Source organism: Cynoglossus semilaevis, chromosome 11 (assembly GCF_000523025.1).
Source record: "Cynoglossus semilaevis isolate Cse_v1.0 chromosome 11, Cse_v1.0, whole genome shotgun sequence".
In the NCBI taxonomy this organism is placed as follows: Eukaryota; Metazoa; Chordata; class Actinopteri; order Pleuronectiformes; family Cynoglossidae; genus Cynoglossus; species Cynoglossus semilaevis.
This window is the reverse complement of record NC_024317.1, coordinates 19,112,935-19,132,610: the sequence shown is the minus strand read 5'-3', so window position 1 is coordinate 19,132,610 and position 19,676 is coordinate 19,112,935. Positions and strand designations below refer to the sequence as shown.

At 38.5% G+C, this 19,676-nt stretch overlaps 1 protein-coding gene across 1 annotated transcript; it reads right to left on the bottom strand.

Annotated features, from left to right (window-relative positions):
• Positions 1–17: 17 nt before the first annotated feature.
• On the bottom strand, positions 18–16,923 carry st7l (suppression of tumorigenicity 7 like). The gene is made up of 16 exons (XM_008321136.3): positions 16,902–16,923; positions 16,505–16,687; positions 16,134–16,216; positions 15,469–15,628; positions 15,326–15,380; positions 14,913–15,028; positions 14,564–14,642; positions 14,290–14,378; positions 13,541–13,641; positions 13,290–13,404; positions 12,551–12,623; positions 12,337–12,439; positions 6,810–6,960; positions 6,249–6,341; positions 5,985–6,124; positions 18–4,120 (listed from the first exon to the last, which is right to left on the bottom strand). The coding sequence occupies exons 2-16, from the start codon at positions 16,671–16,673 to the stop codon at positions 4,025–4,027; spliced, it is 1,623 nt and encodes a 540-aa protein (XP_008319358.1). The 5' UTR covers positions 16,674–16,687; positions 16,902–16,923; the 3' UTR covers positions 18–4,024.
• Positions 16,924–19,676: the final 2,753 nt, after the last annotated feature.

The window sequence follows — 19,676 nt, the reverse complement described above, 5'->3', positions numbered from 1 at the left end:
AAACATGCCTTACTATAGCCTTACCTAGTGAGAGGAGCCCTGTTTATCGTTTATCGCTGTTTCTTCTGTAGCTAACTTAAGACTACGCCATGGCTCAACTTGTGAATATTTATTTATTTACTAAACCTTTTGCAATTTTTTTTAACCTAATGTTTTTTAACCTAATGTTGCTTCAACTTGTGAGCTTACAGATAACCCACACTCCAATATTTCACTTGTGATATATATATATGTTATAAACCTTGTGAGTGAAAGATGGAACTACAACCTTGGAAAAATGATAAATCTTGAACTTTTACTGGTCTTTAGAGGTTTCTCTACCTGGAAATAAGTAAGAACACCTTAGTTCCACATGTCTATCTGGAGGAAAACAACATTAGTGACCACTAATGCATTTCACTGATATCAGACAGGCGTCGAAGTTGAACCACACAGCAGAGCTACAAAGGGAGTAACTAAGAGTGTGGTCCACATGAATGATAAACACTGGGGGAAACTGGAGACGAAAAATGTTGTAATCCATGTTTCCAAACTAATGAGTCAAAAACAATTCACTGTTGCATCAATTTCCAAGCAAACATGTTTAGTCTCCTCCTTGAACTTGTTCAACCATGGTCCCAAACTGCACACTTCATATAATCACATGATTAATATCTATAATGCACAGCCACATGGGAACACGTTGATATGCATATCGTGGAATCTTTGCTGTTCAAGAAGGAATATTCCTGAAGAAACATTGAAAATGCTTTTCTTGGCAGAGACCACCGCCCCTCCTTCCCCCCCGACCTTATCATCAGTAATTAAGAGCCTCATGTGGTGCAGGAAATTGGACTTCACTGAGAGCCGCCATGCAGTGTGGTTAGTGTTTCCTCGCCAAGTGATATCATACACATGTGGAATGGGTAGAAACTGGAATATGTTTCACTTACAGTGTGTTTTTATAGAGATGACTCAGTACAAATACTCCCAGAGACTAAGGACAAAAATGAACTCCCATAGTATATACCGAAGTGAATGAGAACGTAAGCACAGAGCCAGGAAAATCACACACAACCACACATGCACGCACGCAACACACTGTTTTGTGGGTACTTCACATATGGACATGGACAAGTTAATATTAATTAATGGATTTCGTTAAATTACTCTGCATTCAAACATTTTTGAAGTTATTATTATGAACATTTAACATTCGGTCTGTTAATCTCTGAACTGAATACACATGCAGAATATCAAACAATTGGGGTTAAAACAATTTTAGAAGCTTTTTAGTGCTGTATTTATAAAACGAGAGAGATGTGTCTGTCAAACCTTTCTCGTTGGGGCAGGATTACTTACCCATTGTGAAACCTTGGCCTGTTTAGTTGAACACATGGCTGACATACTCACAGGATCTAAAGAAAGACACACAGTCTCTCCTTTTCTCTTTTTTTTAGTTTTGTTGCGTTGTGTTGCCACCTAGTGGAAGAGCACATATAAAATAGTTTTCAGGTTAATTGAAGTAACATTGGATCAATTTCTATAGTTTACCTGAATACCTCTCACAGCGCACCAATCACTGACCTAACCATCAAACACTGTTTCTGAAAATTGAATTTGAAGTTAAATGAATGTGTTCGTCTTTTCACTTGCTGCCTTTATCGCTCAATCCACTTTAGAGCCCTTTTCCAACGAGCAGTAAAAGAGACCTGTGGAATTTTTCCTAACAGTAAAGACAACAAGTGCAGCACGTTGACTCGACTCCAGCCCCAGTGTATAGAATGCAATGATGGCACCACTGGTAACGGGCCAAGACAAGCATCTGCTGGAGCTGTCGCTGAGGTATAATCATAATGATGGGCATGATGATGACTCTCAGCTTTATTTAGTCTAGGAGCAGCAGTGGCACAATAGCAGAGCGAGGAGTCTGCCCTTGAACAAGACACCGTCTCCCTTTCAGTGTAAAAGATGAGAGGAAATAAATTTCACCTAACGGAGAAGAGTATTTTTAACCTGTCTTCATGTTGGACATAGTTGTCTTAAGTCATCACCTGTCCCTGCCACAACATCTACAACACTGCTGGACAGTAGGGGGAAAAAGAAGAAGCAAATTTTAAGACAAAATAACAAAACAAACTGTCACACATGAGTCGTTTATTGTGCGTTTTTACTTTCAAACTCATTTTGAGGATCGTACTGTAACGGTTGCTCCAACATTCTCCTGCCTTCAGTCTACTGACCACTTCACATGTAGGTGGGACTTTAACTCCTAACGTCTCAGCAGATAAAAATCTGCTAATCTGCTAACTTTTCAAGAAGATTGAAAAAAAAAGTAAAAAAAAAAAATTCAACCCAGAGGTAGAAGCTGTTTCACCAAGTGCATACATAGAACATTTGACACCAAACTGTCGGATTAAAAATGACAGACTTTCCAGATTTTCATGACTGAATTGTGAAGCCTTTTTAAATTGGAGGAGTGCAGTTGAATGACTCAGTTCAAGTTCTCTTATAGTAAAAAGGCACTTTTTTACCGTCTCCTAACGCTGCTCACACTAAAAAGTAGGAAGACGTGAACCGTACTGTGCAAAAGTTTTAGGCGGGTGTACACATCGAAATAATCAGAGACTTATTTTTCTTTTACAGGTGTAAATTGCGATAAATTACAGAAAGTATAATTGTGCTGTATTCTGGTGCACTGGTGACACCGATGCACACACTGCAGCCCTGTAGGTGGCAGTAATACACCACTGAAATCAGCATACAAAAAAGTTTTGTCTGCACTGTCTGACCTGTTGGATGGCGACGAAGGCGACGAAGTTCAAGACAAAAAAGTTTGGAGTGTTGAAGGTATTAGCTTTACACATTTCGATAAAAATTTGAATAATTGCGATTGATTACTTACAAAGCCTCTAATTAATTTGGTTAATATTTTTGAATTGCGTCCCTGAGCTGATTTAAAGCAAAAGTAAAAAAACATAAGCTCGTACTCAATGACACTGAACTTTAAAAGGCATGAGTTTAATTTAGTTTTTTATAAGAGCTGCAGACTGTGGGCAGTACAACAATAGTACAACTTGTTGCACTACTGTTCGTCTTCTGGGCGGGGGTACGGGGGGGCTTGCCTGTGACAGCTTCAAAGGACAAAGCTTAAACTCCTTTTTTTATGCCTGCCAAAATGGTCCAGGAAAACTGGAAAATGTTTCATGTTGTGGAGAACAACATTCTGCTTCTCTATATTTGTTTAAATTAATTTAATTAATTAAAAGTCTACAATCAAGGAACGGTGTAGTAAACGTATACACCTGCCTCAAACGTTTGCACAGTACTGCGTGTACTTTTTTTTTTTTGCACCAGCCAAGGTTACAATTAAAAAAATGAATGATGTCACGGAGCAGCCTCTACTGTGACCACAGCTGATTCCTGGTGCGGTGCCCCTGCTGCAGGGCGGCCGGTTGCCCCAGTGATATAGTGCTGAGGTGTCACGCTATGGTAACAACTGTTCAAGTGCCAGAGGCGTTGTGTACACTGCAGTGACTGCAGGGCTGTAAATCACAGCTCTGTTTTTAGGACGGTCTCTCTGACTGTCTGCAGGTCACGGAGGTTTTTATAGGACACGGAGGTTTCTGTCACCAATGTCCTGATCCACAGACGGTGTGTGTGTGTGTGTTCAAACACACCGGTCACTATTGATTTTAAACCACACCAATAATAATAATAATAATAATAATAATAAAATATCATAATTTCCCCCTTCGTCCCTATCGCAACATGCTGACAAATAAATGGCCCTGTGAATTCACTGAGACTAAAAGCATTTCAATGTGTTCTTGGAAAAACTGCTGGGACGGTGTGGGAGAGCATCTTATGAGATGGTTCGCTGTGTTGATACAACCTCAGCCAACATAATCAGTAACAGTGCAGCAAGTGGACAGTAATGCTGAAGACAGGAGAGCAAACACTTTTCTTCTAAATGGTATTGGTGTGTGTGTGTGTGTGTGTGTGTGTGTGTGTGCGAGTGAGAGAGATAGAGTGCGCTATGGGGTCAGATCCGAGTCAGCTGGTGCCAGAAACTGGACGGCAAGAAGCTTTCCATCTTGTCTGCGAAGAAACCCAAGGGTGCGAAGAGTGTGCTGAAAAACTGAGGAAGACAAAGAAGAAAAAAAGCAAAGTGAGGCTTCGTTTGGCAGGAAAAACTATCATTAAATTAAAAAATAAATTCCATGAAGATGTCAAGTTCTTGACTTGACAAGTTCACTGAGACATCGCTATATACATTTTAGCTGAAGGTAGAAAATAAATAAAGTGTTAGCCAGCTAATGCTAAGATATAATACTGTGATTTGTTAATTAACGTTAAGTTTATATTATTATGATCATTATTTTGAAAGTCTGTTGCTCACTGGCTCTGAATACACATATGGATGAACCCTAGGTGACATGACAGGTAGGCTGTTGATCAGTATTGGATATGCACTGACGTCGTCACACATGCCAACCAATGAGAGCATTAGGACTGCTGCAGCTCTCACATGAACACTGATTTTTTTTTTTTTAATTTATGTGATTAATTGCAGAAAATATATTAGTTGTTCATGATTTTTGGAAAATATCAAATATAAAGGAAATAGTCAAATTAAACAGCAGTACATGCGTTGGTAGGTAAAAAAAAAAAAAGAAAGTAATTTTGGTCGTTGCAGTGACACATTTTTCTCTGGATTAAAGACCAAAAGAATGAACACCTTGACATCTTCACTAATTCATTATTTATCAAATAGATAAAAGGAAAACAGAGAAAAAGAAAAAAATGGTCGGTTGTTTAAATAAACAGTTACTGTATAAGTGAATAAAAATAAAACTAAAAAGCAAAAATCTACAAAACAAAAACTTATAGACAAATATTCCAAACTGTCAGAAAATTAATTTTTGTGTTTCAATACAGATATTGTTGCTAAATTTACATTAATTAATACACTGAATAATTTGCAGAAGAATTCCACCTACATGTGAAAAGATCAGATCACAGGAAAACTACTACAATTTGGAAAACCATTGTCTCAGCCATCTTTGTGACGTCAGTGCTCTTTGGGTGAACTTCATTTATAAAAACCTTCTCTTTAAATATTTCCAGGTGGATTTTTTTCTTGTATTTCTTCCCATTTTCCTACATTACAAACAAACCTCTGTCACTTGGATCAGTGACAGGCAACACACTGCGTTAGCAGTGTGTACACAACAGAACACAGACACGTGGTAGTGATTCATGATATCAGCAGTAACAGTTGGATCTTCTGTGAGGTGACTGTGATGCACCTGACACTTGAACAGTCTCATCAGTGGACATATCATCCTCACAGCAGAGAAATCCAAGTACTTATATAAATATATATCTGTGTATGCATACATGTATTTAAACAGAATCAACATTGGTACAGTGAATGTCTGCTCTTCATTACTAAAGGAAAGCCAGATGTTTCACGAGCGCTGCTGCAGCACCATTTGTCTTTGGTTTTTCTTTCCCAACACATTTTTTTCCCTCAGAAAGCAGCGAGGAACTTTTTACTGATAACACACCCAGTTACCAGAAACAAAGACCAGACACAAAGTGTGTGTTTTTGTATGGGCTAAAATAAACAAATATGACAATAAAGTGGAGTTTGTAGAACCAATAACACGACAGTCTGACAATGATTTTTATCCTCAGAATTGATGTTGTATTAATGAGGGGGCGCTATTCATTTTGTGGTCACTCACAGATTAGTCACAATAAATTAATCATGATTAATTAATTAATTGTTATTAGTCATGATGAATCCACTACTAGCCTATGATTAATCATATTAAAAATATAAATCGTCCCCAATAACAGATCAATAATCCAAAAAACATCATTAGATAAACTTGACGTTTGACCTTTTGGAATAGTCTAGTTAAAAAAAAACAACTAAATCAAAAACTTTAAAAACAGGATGATGATGTCATATATTCAGTAGAACTGTAACTCACTGCTTTGGCAAAGACACCCATCAGGTCAGGGAACTGGTGTGTGAGCATGGCCAGTATGGCAGTGAAGGAGCAAAGGCCTGCTGTGAAGAGGATGAAGAAGGGAAGCTCTTTCTTTGGATACACAGAGACCTCGTGGAACGCTGCAGTGGAGAGGGAGAGGAAGAGTGTGAGAGAGAGGAGACTGAGGATGATAAAACCAGGCAAAACAAAAGACTCCAAAAGACAATCGATTAAGTCAAAGCTCCTGTATTGTTTTTATTTTACCGGGCAGGAGTTCCCTGTCTGCTGTCTCTGTGCATCCTGGGTAAGGATAAAACAAGTGACCCTTCTCAAGAGGGTAAGGAATTATCCGGAAGGCTGCAAACACAGGAGCAAAGAGAGGCTGCATGTGTGTATATATATATATATATAAACATGTAATTTAAAACAGCACAATGTCCAGTAACTTTGCAGCAATTGTTTTGAGGCAAAATAACTTCTTTATCATTCATTCATTAATAACTCATGACACATGGAGATACAGAAGCCTGATACCAGCACAGTAGTGAATATTGTACTGAAAAAAAATTAAAAGCCAGAAGTTGATTCTGAAAATGCTGTAAAAAATCTCCAGTTTAATAATTACTTTAAAAAATCTAGTTAGAAACTGAACTCTAAAACCTTTAAATCAAATTAATAATTTACATTATTCTGTGTATTTCTAGAAGGAGTTCTAATTTGTCCACCAACAGGGTTTGCACTTCCATGTTCCTACAATTGCCAAATATTTAACTTTTTATAAAAGCTTGATTTTTAACATTTTGTGGTGAAAGCTGCAGCACTTACTTCCCTCCCACGTGCAGTGTAAAAGGTTTAAGGCTCCTTCTGCACGTTTCCAGTGCTGAAGGTGAAAGAAGGCGTAGGCTACGGCCTCACTGTCGCCCCTCTTCAGGATGTGCTCTGGAGGCAGGATCAGACTCTTCATCTCTAATAAGTACTGATGGGAGAGAGAGGGAGAGAGAGAGAGGGCAGAGTGAGTGATGTTTGACTCAAGAAGACAAATCTAATAAGGTGAACAGGAGCTTTAACAGGGAAAACTACTGGAGGTCACTGGGTGAACAGAAAGTGGGGGAAGAAGGAAATTATTGCAAAAGAGATGGTAAAGAAGGAAGGAAAATGAAGCAAGCGAGAGAGGGAGTTAGAACATAAAGGAAGAGGGGATGAAGGAAGTAAAGAACAGAAAGAAGGAAGAAAGAAAGGAAAACAAATGAATGAAAGAGGAAAAAGAAAAAAGAGACAAGAGAGACCAAGAAAGAGAAAAAGAAATGTTCAAGGAGGAACTTAAAGAAGAAAAATACAAGGAGGGACAAAACGGTGCAAAGAAAGAAAGGTAGGAACGACGGAAAAAAACTGTGAATGGAGAAAAGAGAAAAGAAAGCAAAGAAAGAAGAAGGAGCTAGATAAAATCTCTTCACTTCCTACTCAGGTGGATGGAGAGGAAAGAAGAAACAGGAAGGGGAGAAAATGGATGGAAGGAAGAATTAAAAGAAGGATGAATGGAAGAAAGGAATGAAAAAGGAAAGAAAGGAGAGAACAGGGAAAGAAGGGATGGGAATAGGGAAGGAAGGAATCAAGGAAAGAAGGCAGGAATGAAGGAAGGCAGGCAGGAAAATCCACTTGTTGCTCTTCAAATAAAGAAGTGTTAAAGTAACATTTTCTTCTGCAGCTCAGATGTTTGTTCAGATTTTTTTCACTTGTTTCCACATCATTCACTTTTTTACCGTGTCTGCTCCACTCTCTCTGTGTGGACAGACATGCACTTGTTTTCAACCAGGAATCTTTTGAATGTGAGTGTTATTGTTACGGAATAGTTCATTCACCCCAGACGTGTGTAAGATCCCCCTTCCTCCGTTTTCCTCCTGTGTCAAACTGTCCCACAGTCTGTCCAGCCACCGTGCTGACAAAGACTCACTTTCTAGATGTAAAATGAATAGAACTTCTCTGCTGTCCCTTAAAACACACAGCCCAGGACAAGGGAACCACAACTTTGACATACTGCACATTGTTTTTTTTTTTTTTGCATCAAACACTTTCAGGAAGGCTTTACTGTGTCAGTGGATGATGATGAATGGATTCATCAGGACTTTGATGAACCTGCCGCTCTGTGTGATCCATGCCTGCGGTGCCCAGTGTTGGCAGGAGTCTGTGTTAAACTAAACTCCTGCTGCAGGGTTGGGGGCCCCCAGGGCTGAATTCCCAGGCGGCCAGTGACACAGTGCTCTCTGGATGTCAGACTGACACGTTGGGAAGGTTACCCCACAGCTAATCCCGTCTAATCCTTTCCATGGTCAGGGGCTCAGCCAGTCAACCGGACCGTGCCTCTTCACCCTGATTCTCCCCCTGTGCCGTCCTCTGTGTCCAGCCGCGCCTCCGTGATCACAGCCTGGCTGAGCTCTACTGTTCTGGCTCACTCTCTTTCTTTTTTCTTCCCAACGACTGACTGTCTTTCTTACAGTTTCTTTAACTTTTTAAACAAATGTGCTTCACTGAAACGTCTCTGCATCTTGTCTCCTTCTCTGGATAACAGAAAACTCTACAATAGCCTCACTACATGAGAAATAGTTTCTGACAAAAACAGTTTAAAAACCAGGGCCTGACAAACAATTAAAAATGGATTAAGATGGATTAATCCGGATATATCGTCATCCCAAAAAAAAAAAAAAAAAAAAAAAATCCAAAACAACCGTTTTTGCTCTCTTTTATCCTCAGGCACTTCTAGCCAAAGTTTGAGTTCAACTACTGCCCCCTATTGGGACCATAATTTCACTGCCACGTACTGACCCATAAACATTTTGATCACTAGGAAAAAAGAGAAAATACAGATGGCATTGATGCAGTTAAAACATAAAAATAGAAATGTCCTGTGGCTCATTAAAAGTGAACAAGGAAATTCATCAAAAATTACACGTTGGCCTATTTTCTTAGGTAAGTTCTTCCATTCTACACATTTTACACATAAAACATTATTTAATTAATTTAATTAATTCCCAGCCATTTGTTACTACTTATTATGTCTCTATCTGTAATAAATGGTGAGATTCCACTTTGGTAATTTTCCCTGTTCTCACACAACATCCTCCAATCAAGTCATTCTCTCCAGTGTAAACTGTATTTTTCTCTGTCTGTGCCAGCACTACACCCTGTGAGCTTGTTATACAGCACAGCGGTTGGACCTGACTAACAGCCCCTGGTCTGCCCTCCTCACTTCTACTGTCTGACCGAGTTTTCTGTAAATAGGCTCTTCCTGCTCCAGCAGAGACTCGTGACTGTCTGCCTTCATTTTCCTCACTGGACCAAAAACATTTCACCAAACATTTATTTCTTCCTTGTCCTTCAGAGGGAGACATCAGTGACAGTTTTAATGATAACAGCTACCTTTGTCTTTTGTCACTATTTGTCCCCTTGTTCTACAAATGCGGCTTCATCAGCGTCACCAATCACTGTCAACCAAAATCCACATCTCGCTGAAGTTAAATTTAATGTTAAACTTTTTCACATTTTTCCATATCAGGAATTTCATCATTTGAATCAGTCACGAATGAAAACAGGTGTGCTCTATCAGATAAATAGACATTTATCTTACATAATCAGGATTTATTTTAATTAATCACAATTAATCATGATAAATCCATAGCTTTTCAGTTATTGACATTGTCTTTCCCTCTGGTTGTATTTTGGCATTACTATTTGTTTTATTTCAATTAAATAAAAAATAATAGCTCTATCGTTTTGGGAATAAATCTGGAAAACTGGTCCAACTAATGGAAAACCCCTCCTCCTCCATTAGGAGTCACTTGTTGATAATGAGAGGACAGTGATTGACAGTCATTCAGTTCTGGCTCTTCTCCCTGTTAAGATTAAACCATTTAGAGAGACCGGCGGCTCAGCTGTTCTTCCCTCACATGCCACAGCATTAGAAAAAAGTGACACCTTGCCCGTCTGTTCTGGCCTCCCTCCCGTTCTTCTCCCCCCTCTTCTCCCGCTCCCCGTAGCCTCTTTGATGAAAGGATTGAGTTTCCTTTCATCCCTGGACAGTTATAAGCCGGGGCATAACTCACAGGCTGCCTTCTGATTCTAATCTGCAGCACATTGCTCCTTACAATGGAACGCAGGGCAATGATGACATCAGCCCTGAAGTTGCTCCATCAGGGTTGAACAAACACACATGTTTACAGTGAAGCACCATTAAAAGGTAACAGGTGTTGAGTTGAGAGGGACAAACCCCACAGTATACATTTCAGTCCGATTTACTAACTTCAAATGACAGAGTGGGAAAAAAAAGGCTGGAGAACGAACCACATTTGTGGTGGTATGGGACAAATTATATCTGCATCTTTTTTCCATACTCTGAACCCAACCTCATCCATCTCGATTCACAACAAATGCCAGGCTATTTTTCTTTCCCAATCCACAAAAGCAAAAGGGTAATTACTAATATAAGCTGGGACGCAGGGCCTTGAAAGTTAATCTGGATGAAAGCAGGTCAGCAGGACAGAGGTCGGATGGGAAACTGTTTTAAAAAAGAGTAAACAAGCAAAGGTAGGTCAGGTCGGCTGCACCAAAATGAGCAAATATGGACCAAAGTGGTGGCAAATGTAAATGCAAAACAGATCCAGGCCACAGACAAAGTTGATCAACGACGAGGGACAAGAGGAAAACTGTCAGGCTCTTAACCACTGATGGATTGGACGGCTGATTGAACTGGACAGACAGAGCAAGAAAAGATGGAAATAAGTACAGGACGAGACAAGAAATAAAGGTGGGCACATGTCGAGGGGAGGATAGGAGGAGTAATGGGGGAGAACGGGTAGAGGAGGATGGTTTACACTTAAAACAGTGTAGCCTTCACACAGGGCTTGTGTGATGCAGCCTTGCATGAATTTCAAATGTTAGAGCTGCTTGTGGTAAACACACAACATTGTGGATGTAATGTATAATGTGTATAAATTAATAACCAAATTAATAACCACTGCATTTTTTGAACTATAAGTCCATATTTTTTGGTCATGGCTGGACCTGCGACACATGTTCCAAAGCAACTTATGTATTCAAAATATACTCAATTCCATGTGCTGCCACAAGAGGGCATGAGAACTGAACGCTGTTATTGCACCACTACAAAAAAAATACATTACTAAACCATGAAGTCTTCCATAAAGAACACAAACAAAATGTGATGAAAAAAGCCCCTACTGCAGAATACAGTAACTACGGTAACAGACAAACTGGATCTGAAGCTGATGAAGAGTCTGAGTCTGACAGCGCAGAGGAAGAGGAGATGGAGCTTCATTTTCAACTGGAATTGGTGGAATTGTTTGAAAACGACACAACATAAATAGATTAAGTGATGTGCAGTAGGTTCAGGAAGGTGTTAGCCTGTTATGGTAATACGTTTAGCGTAGGTTCAGGAAGGTGTTAGCCTGTTAACACCTTCCTGTAATAAGTTTAGTCTATGTTCATTATGGTATTAAGTTAATAAATAGTGTTTGCACTATTTATTAACATTTGAGAAAAAACTGCTGCAAACCTCAAACTAAATCTAAATCTCAGATTTATCAGCAGCACTTGTTAGTAACTCTGTTTTCACAGTTCTACAAATTTTGCCACGGTGATCAAATTCAGGATTCCTGTTCTCAGCTCAGTTGGGGGATGAACATGAACATGAGAGGATGAGAAACAGGATGAAGGTCAGGTGATGAATGGAGAGAGAGAGAGAGAGAGAGAGAGAAAGAACAGGTGTCTCTGAGCAAGACAGGGAGGTCTTTAAAGATGGGGGCTTCAACTGGAAAATCAAAGGCTGGATCAGCGTGCTAACTGAAGTCGAGCCTTCTTTACTAAGGCTAAACAATACTACGGTTAAAGAAAGAACTACGTGTGTGACTTTGTCTATATTAAAGTGAGGGGAGACCTGTGGAAACGTGTGTAATGTCCAGGTGATTATATAAGTTTTATATTTTATACGAGTTTCATTTAATTCCTAAAAGTCTAATTGTGATATTTATTCAGCAAATACTTGTTTTAAATTTTGCGTGAAATTTAGACATTTAAAAAAAGTAGTAAAATATTTCACATATGTTGATACATTGATATGAATTGTTTTTTTTTTTTAACTTGTGTCTGTGTTCAACAAATCTTGAGTGTAACCAGAGGTTTGACACAGTCAGGTTGAAATGACGTTAAAGTTCCAGAATTTGATGGAAACGTGTGTCTCAGTAAATGGATTCTACAAATACAGAACTTCAGTGTTGAAAACACCTTTAAGCCCTTGAACCTACAGAGACTTTACGCAGCTCTTATCAGTGACCCTGCTGACCTTTGGCACGTGTGGATTGAACTCCACAGCTCTGTGTATCGCCTCCACTGCGTTCATCTCTGCTGTGCTCAGTCCCCGTCTGGAAGCTGCCTCTGGAGAAAACCTATGTGAGAAAAAACACAGGAATAATGAGAACGCGGGCCCCGAGACAAAAACATCATACTATGTTTTTATCAACATCTGCAAATTCTGGAGAGAAAGAATGTGAACTTACTTATCTGACACAGCCCGTGCTTTCAACAACGCAGATGTGTAACATATTGTGGCTGATTTTGGCAAACTGATGTCTGCCAAAGGAGTGCAGAGAGGAGATTGTAAAAAAAAGACATTTAGTCTGTTTGTTCAGGACAGTGAGATGACACACACAAGAGGTGCATACATTATTTTACAGCAGTCTATGGCTATCATTCAGTTTAACAGTGAATATGAAGTTGTGACAACGAATGTTTAGTTGCCATTTTGCACCCAAACTATGTTTTTGCATAATATACACTATATAAGTCAAGAAAAATAACAAAGCAATTTCTGAAGGAGAGTCTTTCACCACAGATCTAAACCTGTGTCTTTGTCTTGTCTAAGGACTGAAATTCAGAAACTCTCGAAGGTTCTTCAGATGGGGCTAGATCGAAATCTTGTATCACACATCAACAATTTTTATTTCACAATTATTCATCTGTTAAGGTTGAAAATCAATCTAATCAAATAAAACACACTTCAAAGGTTGACAAAAATATAATGCCAAAACGTGTCAAAGCTGTTAGCAACTTGTATCTATTTAGCATCTACTATAGGGAAACTGTGAGAGGAAAGCATCGTGTGACAGGGACGAGGAGGCACGAACTCTGCTAAACTTATCATCTATATATGCATAGTCTACAAAAACCTCCCAATGTTGTGCATCAGCCCCAGAGCCACATGAAGTAGAAGTGACTCTTCATCTGATATTATCTTACCGTCATATTTGGCGAGAACTGCTTGGACATCGGCGTAGGCCTGCAGCTCTAGTAAAGCCTCCAGAAGATTTTCATGAATATTTAACATTCCCAGCAGAGGGAACTCCTTCATTAACTGCAGACAAATAAAAGACCGTCCATCAATTAGAGCTGACTTTGTGGATTAAGACTTAGGGCAACTATTTATGACTGAATCAAGAGTTTGGAGTTCTGCTGACATCAGCACGGCGTGACTGCCTACAGTAACTCACATCTCTCATCATTTTTACGGCTTCTTTAATCCTCCCCAGTTTGCGTGCACACATAGCCAGTCTGCGTTTAATGTACACCAGCAGGTTGATGTCTTTTCCAGCTGTGGACAACAGGAAAAAATAAAAAGGGAATACTTAGATACGTTTATCAAATGATGTAAAACATTTTGTTTGGCTTAAAAAACATGTATAATTAACCTGACATTACTTAGATGAGAAAAAAGCCTGCTGCATAATGTAACTGTAATAAAGTAACTCTAACACCAGAGGGCTGTATGTAAGCTGTTCAGACTATGATCAGACTGCAGCTCCTTGTGGCTGAGTTACCATTGTTTGCTATTTTTTGTGTGTGTGGTTGTTCACAGTACAGGATACAGATTGATGATACCAGATTTCATGTCAACACCTCACATCCATAAAGTGAATTAAACTTTGATAACTGTTTTTTTTTTTGTCAAAGGTGTCTGCATAATAGTTTCATACATTATTTACAGTTTTCCTCTTTGCGCACCCTCCTGTTCTGGTACAGAATTGCAATGTCTGGCTCAATTCTATAACGTTAAAGTCACTGAAGTAGCATTTAGGCCATTCTGAAAATGATAGGATAAATATTCTGTATATTTAGGCTACATGAGAAAGTGTCCTGGGTCAGATGTGAAAAACACACACATATGGGCCCATCTGGCATGGGCCACTTTTGCCTGCAGTCTGAACAAAGTCTTAGTAAGTGATTAAGATTAAACTCTTACCAATAGTAAGAGCTTTTTTGAAGAGGCGTTCGGCTTCTGTGATCGTTGTGGCTTCTTCTTCTGCTAAAAGTACGTAGGCAGCAGCACAGCTGTACACACGCACACAACAAATGAGAAACAACACAGGACAGAGAGGCAGATTGTGGAGTCCATACGGCCTACCTTACAGCAAACATAATAATTTGTGTTGAAGTTACACAATGAATGTACATTTAAAACTGAGCTTTATTAAACAGTGAAAAGCAGTGTCAGCATTAAAGGAGTTAAGACTCACTCGTGGTTTAGTTCTATAGCCTGATAAGCTGCTCTGATCCTGGCTTGAGGATTTCTCTCTCTCCAGGCTTTTTGCATCACTGTGAGCAGAGGAAGAATGTGGGTTTGTGACAGATTTCACTACTGTGAAACTTTGATAAGAATCAGAACTAGAAATCAGGAAATCAAAGGTTCATAGTATGTGTAAGAAAATATTTTTGAAAAGAACAAAACAAAATATGATAAAAATACAATCTTAATTACAAGTATATAAAGCAGTACATCATCCGGGGTTCCAGAGAGTGAGTCTTTGTCAAACAGGCTGAAGGAGAAAACATTTCTACAAATACATAAGTAATAGTAAAACTCACCGGCATCTTCTGGCTTTAACTGCTGCGTGTCTCCTGTGAAGAAGGTCTGATGGTCTTGAGCAGAGAGGTTCATGTCATAATATGTCAGAGGTTCTTTCCCTGTTACCCAGGTGTATCTGCAGAACCCAAAGTTAAACAAAGGATAAAAATTACTGCATGTACTGCCAAAATGACACTTAAAAGTTACTCAGTGCACCAGACTAACGTTGTGTTTGTGTTAAGACATCAACTACTAGGTTATTTACAGTGTTTTTAAGTGTTTTCCTGCTTGAAAAATATTTGCTGTTGTAACTGTAATAATAGTATAACATATAAAAAAAATGAAATACTAAAATAGTAAAGAGTATGTAGATGATTAAGAATTTTTATATGGATACATTTATATAAAATACACATGTGAACTCAACGCATACCGGTTATATTCTGCTCCTCTGAACAGATTAAGAGGATTCCTCCAGACCTTACATTCTAAAGAAAAGGAAAGTCAATAAGTTTATACATAATAGGATTAATGTGAATGTAATTTTTTAAAAAGATAAATACAATGATTATTCACCTGAAACACTAGGCCTTGGCTCTGCATCTCCATTTACGGATGAGAACAGTCCAGTAGTGGAGCTGCTTTCAACTCCTCCCAGGAGAGGTCGCAGGTGGCTCACAGACACTTGTTCAATAAAGGAGGTGCCATATTTACGAAAATACCACCACTCAAATATCTGGGGGTGTGGGCAAACAGTACAACAACATTCTTTTTATTGTCAAACAACCACTCTGTGTCTTCATATAATACATACTAGTCTTATTAGAATCAACACACATAACTATCTCACCAAGTCTTTAATTAGTTTTGCAAAATCTGTTAATCTAGTTTTCCTCGATTTAGCTCTCTTTACGTTGTTATATTTCCCTCATTACTGAATTTTGCATCCCTAAAAATGTTTCAAAAATACTTCTTGTGCTTCAGAGTTAGTTCATCTCCTCTAAGCAATACCTTGGAATAATCTGCAAAGGCCTAACATTTCTAAAGCGCATTATATTTAGATAGCAGAATATTTTGAAAATTGAAATTGGATTTTAACTTGCACATCTAGGTTAAATCTTATAAATCAATAATAAGAATGCAATTTACAAGGCATTGCAATTTCAAGGACTTTTCATTCATTTAAATGTAGCCACTTCAGAAAAAAACACCTTATTTTGAAAACAAAATTAATAACTCACAAGGATGAGTCCAGAGATAAGAGAGGAGGTTCCCGTGAGAGCCACATAGAATTTCGGGGTAAGTGTATTTAAAAACACTGAGGCTGAAAGGAGAAAAGAGCAGTTGGAGGGGGTTTGTCTTTATCGGCAACATGCAAAATAAAAGGGGTTTTTGACAGAGCCTTTCGAAAGACAACCCCATAACAGTAAACCTGCAGGCGCCACAAGCAATTGCTTTATTAATTGCAATATTAATGAAGTGCACAAATTTAAACATTTTTATTTGATCCTTAACTGAAATAACGAGCTGCCAGTTAGGCAGCAGTCCCGGTTTCCTGTATGCTAAGCAGCCGGAGGCTAACAATACCTAGCTAGCGGTTGCTTTCATTCACCTGAGGTGAGGCTTTCCTGCAGTTTAAGCGGACTCCACAGCACGTATATCATCACCAGCACCATGGTCAACCAGATGAAGCAAACATATGTCCATGACCAAGAGAGCCACGACTTCAGTTTCTCTGTTAATCCCACGGACTGGGGATTACTGCCGGTGTTGTCCTCCATGATTCTCCGGATGTCTGTAAACAGAAGTCACGTGACCAACTGACAGGAACTTTACTTTGGAGGCGACAAAAAAAAAAAAAACACATTTCCGTTAGTGATACATCTCTTACTCATAGTTTTTATGGGTGTGTGTCACCGTTGGGAGTGTTTGCCTTAATTGTTTCATGTTTAAAAAATGTGTTTGAATTAATTCATTTCTATTTAAGCGCGTAGATGCACAATGCCTACCTCTGTTGCAGGCTTGGATTGACGTTTGAGACCGCGTTATAACGCCGGAAAGGAAGTGACGTACTTGCTTTTAAACCTTAATTCCTCTTAATTTTGCTGGTACCCAGATAAAACTATATGTATGTGCTGATTTGTATTTATTTATTTAATTATTTAACACACCCCAAAAATGTTTATATTAGTTCAGTGAAAAAAATATTATTTTATCCAAAACAGTTAATAAAATTAACATTTACATGTCTTGAATGTCTGCGAGCAGCCGCTGATAAGAAATAATGTGATCTGAAGCCAGTAAACATCGGCAGAGCCTGACTTTAAAGACTGGAATTTGTAGTACTTTTTTTCTCCACTAGATAGGGCGCTCACACCATGAAGTTTTTCCGTTGTTGTGCAATTTACAGTCCACAGGTGGAGACAGCAGTTGGAACAGTTTTTATATTATAATTGCTTGGCGTTTAAATATATCACCACATATTCAGCAACAAAATTGGGAACATTTTTTTTGTTATTTCCTTTACATTAAAAGATTATTATATTAAATTGTGTGCATACTTTTAATAAAGATGATACTATTGTTCTGTTGCCAGATATGATGTATGTTCTGTTTTCTGAACTATATAAAATATATATAAAAATATTTCACAAAGTATTTATGCCACGTTTAAAATTGAAAGAGCTGTTTTATTTAATATAATATAAAAATAAATGTATAAAGAGGAGTATGTTCTGGTTTGGAGGTTACAGGGATGACTGACTTAAAGCCAGATCTGGTTCTGCTCACACATGCCCTTGGGTGTTTTCTCCCTTACGCTGTTGGACAAGCACTTGCCAGGTTAAAGGCTTGTCATATAAATCAGGTACAATCACTTTAGAGGTGAAAACATGCATGATGCCCCTGACACTGAGGAAGAGTAGAGGAGAAAGGAAGGAAAAAAAGAAGAAGAGGGGAGATGTGCTCGACAGGTTCGTAGAAGTTATTCAAGGTGTAGAGCAGGACCTGCATGTCTGAACGCATTTTCAGCTGAAATGATATTTTCAAATGACCTCTCCGCGGTGACTCATCCTATGATAAAACATACATGTGCCCTTCAAGAATACAGCATACCCAGATAACAATGTTATCTTCTCCTTTATTTACACTGCCCCAGTTTGACTGGTTAAATGTCAACAGAAGTCAAATAAAATTGATCATAAAAACAAGGACATGCGCAGTTTGCACAGTACATGCGTGAGTTTTTCTTTTTCCAGGGCACGAGCATCACATGCTTAAATCATTTATTAAAATCTACAGCCAGCGTCATAGACAAGACCTGTCCTTTTACTTTGCTTATACAGTATATATATATAAAAAAAATTATGACATGATCCAAACACAAATAGTCGGCACTGTCTGGCCACGCAGAAGCATCATCTTGCTTTGTTCTACTGTTTGTACTTAAGGTTCATCTTGCTTTGTTCTACTGTTTGTACTACTGTTTGTACATTTGCAAGTTCCTATTCTGGTTTCCATCCAAGCATTCTGGACATCATGTTCTGTTTATGTAGTTACTCCCCCCGTCCCCCACCTAAAGCTTTTAAGAGTTCTCTAATCATACATAATTGATCTGGGTTTTCACTTAAATGCACTGCATTTCTCACTCTCATTATTACTTAAGAGGCTACGCTTTAAGGACTGAAAATACCCAGTGTTCTCCTGATCACATTGTTCTCAAAGCAAACTGTTTAAACAAGCATCAATTGCCAAGACCAAACTATTTGCTGATGCTGAAAACATTTCCATTCTGACTGAAGTCTGAATATAATGACAGTTTAATGTGTAATAAAGTATTATTTTATTAGTATGCTGTGAATGTACGTACAGTTTGACTGGACGTGTTTTTTCTCCCTGTGTGTGTGTGTGTGTGTATGCGGTGGTCCCTGCTCTGATGGAAAAGTTTAAACTTTAAACTCCCACACTGCTTTCTCTCTGTGAGTTTATATTACTTGTCTCCAAGACGGGGTTCTCCCTCCACAACTCATTTAAATCAAAACACTTCATTTCAGAAAATGTGTGCTCATTTTTTTTTTCGTTTTTTTTTGTGCCGTTTGACCACATCTGAAAACAATGTTGCCACAGAAAAAAATGACTTCCTTCACACAGGCAGGCACAGATAAAGAATTGAACAATTTTGTCACTAAATGGACAAATGGACACATTGTGTTGTTTTACAAGCAGCGCTATTACTTATATACACCATTAAAATACCAGGGAGGAATAACAATAATAACAATCATAACAAACCATATTATTATTATTATTATTATTAATGCAGAATTTGTTTTAATGTGAATTTTTAACTCTGACCTTCAGTCTGTGTATACAGTGACTTTTTCATTGCGCAAAACCGCAGCCAACAGTGAGCAGAAATGAAAGAGGCTTACATGATTAATGCATAAAAATTACCTTCCCTTCAACTACACTCTTCTGCAAAAACATACATTTTATTAACAATAAAATAAAAGTCAAAGTCTGCAGACCAAAACCTGCGGGTACTGTGAGCAAACAAAAGCTGAAAGGCATCACTTTACCCCGGAGAGATCTTTCCAATCTCTTCCAAACAGTAAAAAAAAAAAGTCTGCATAAATAGGAGTGGAGCCACAAAGTGGTCATCCTCTCTTTTTAATGTTAACACTGCCCGTTGTTTACACCGTCTGAGTGTCATGATGTCATGTCCACACAAGTCCATGAGAGCTTTGTTCACATTCTTCTTCCTTTCTTTGCCGGAGTTTTTCTGG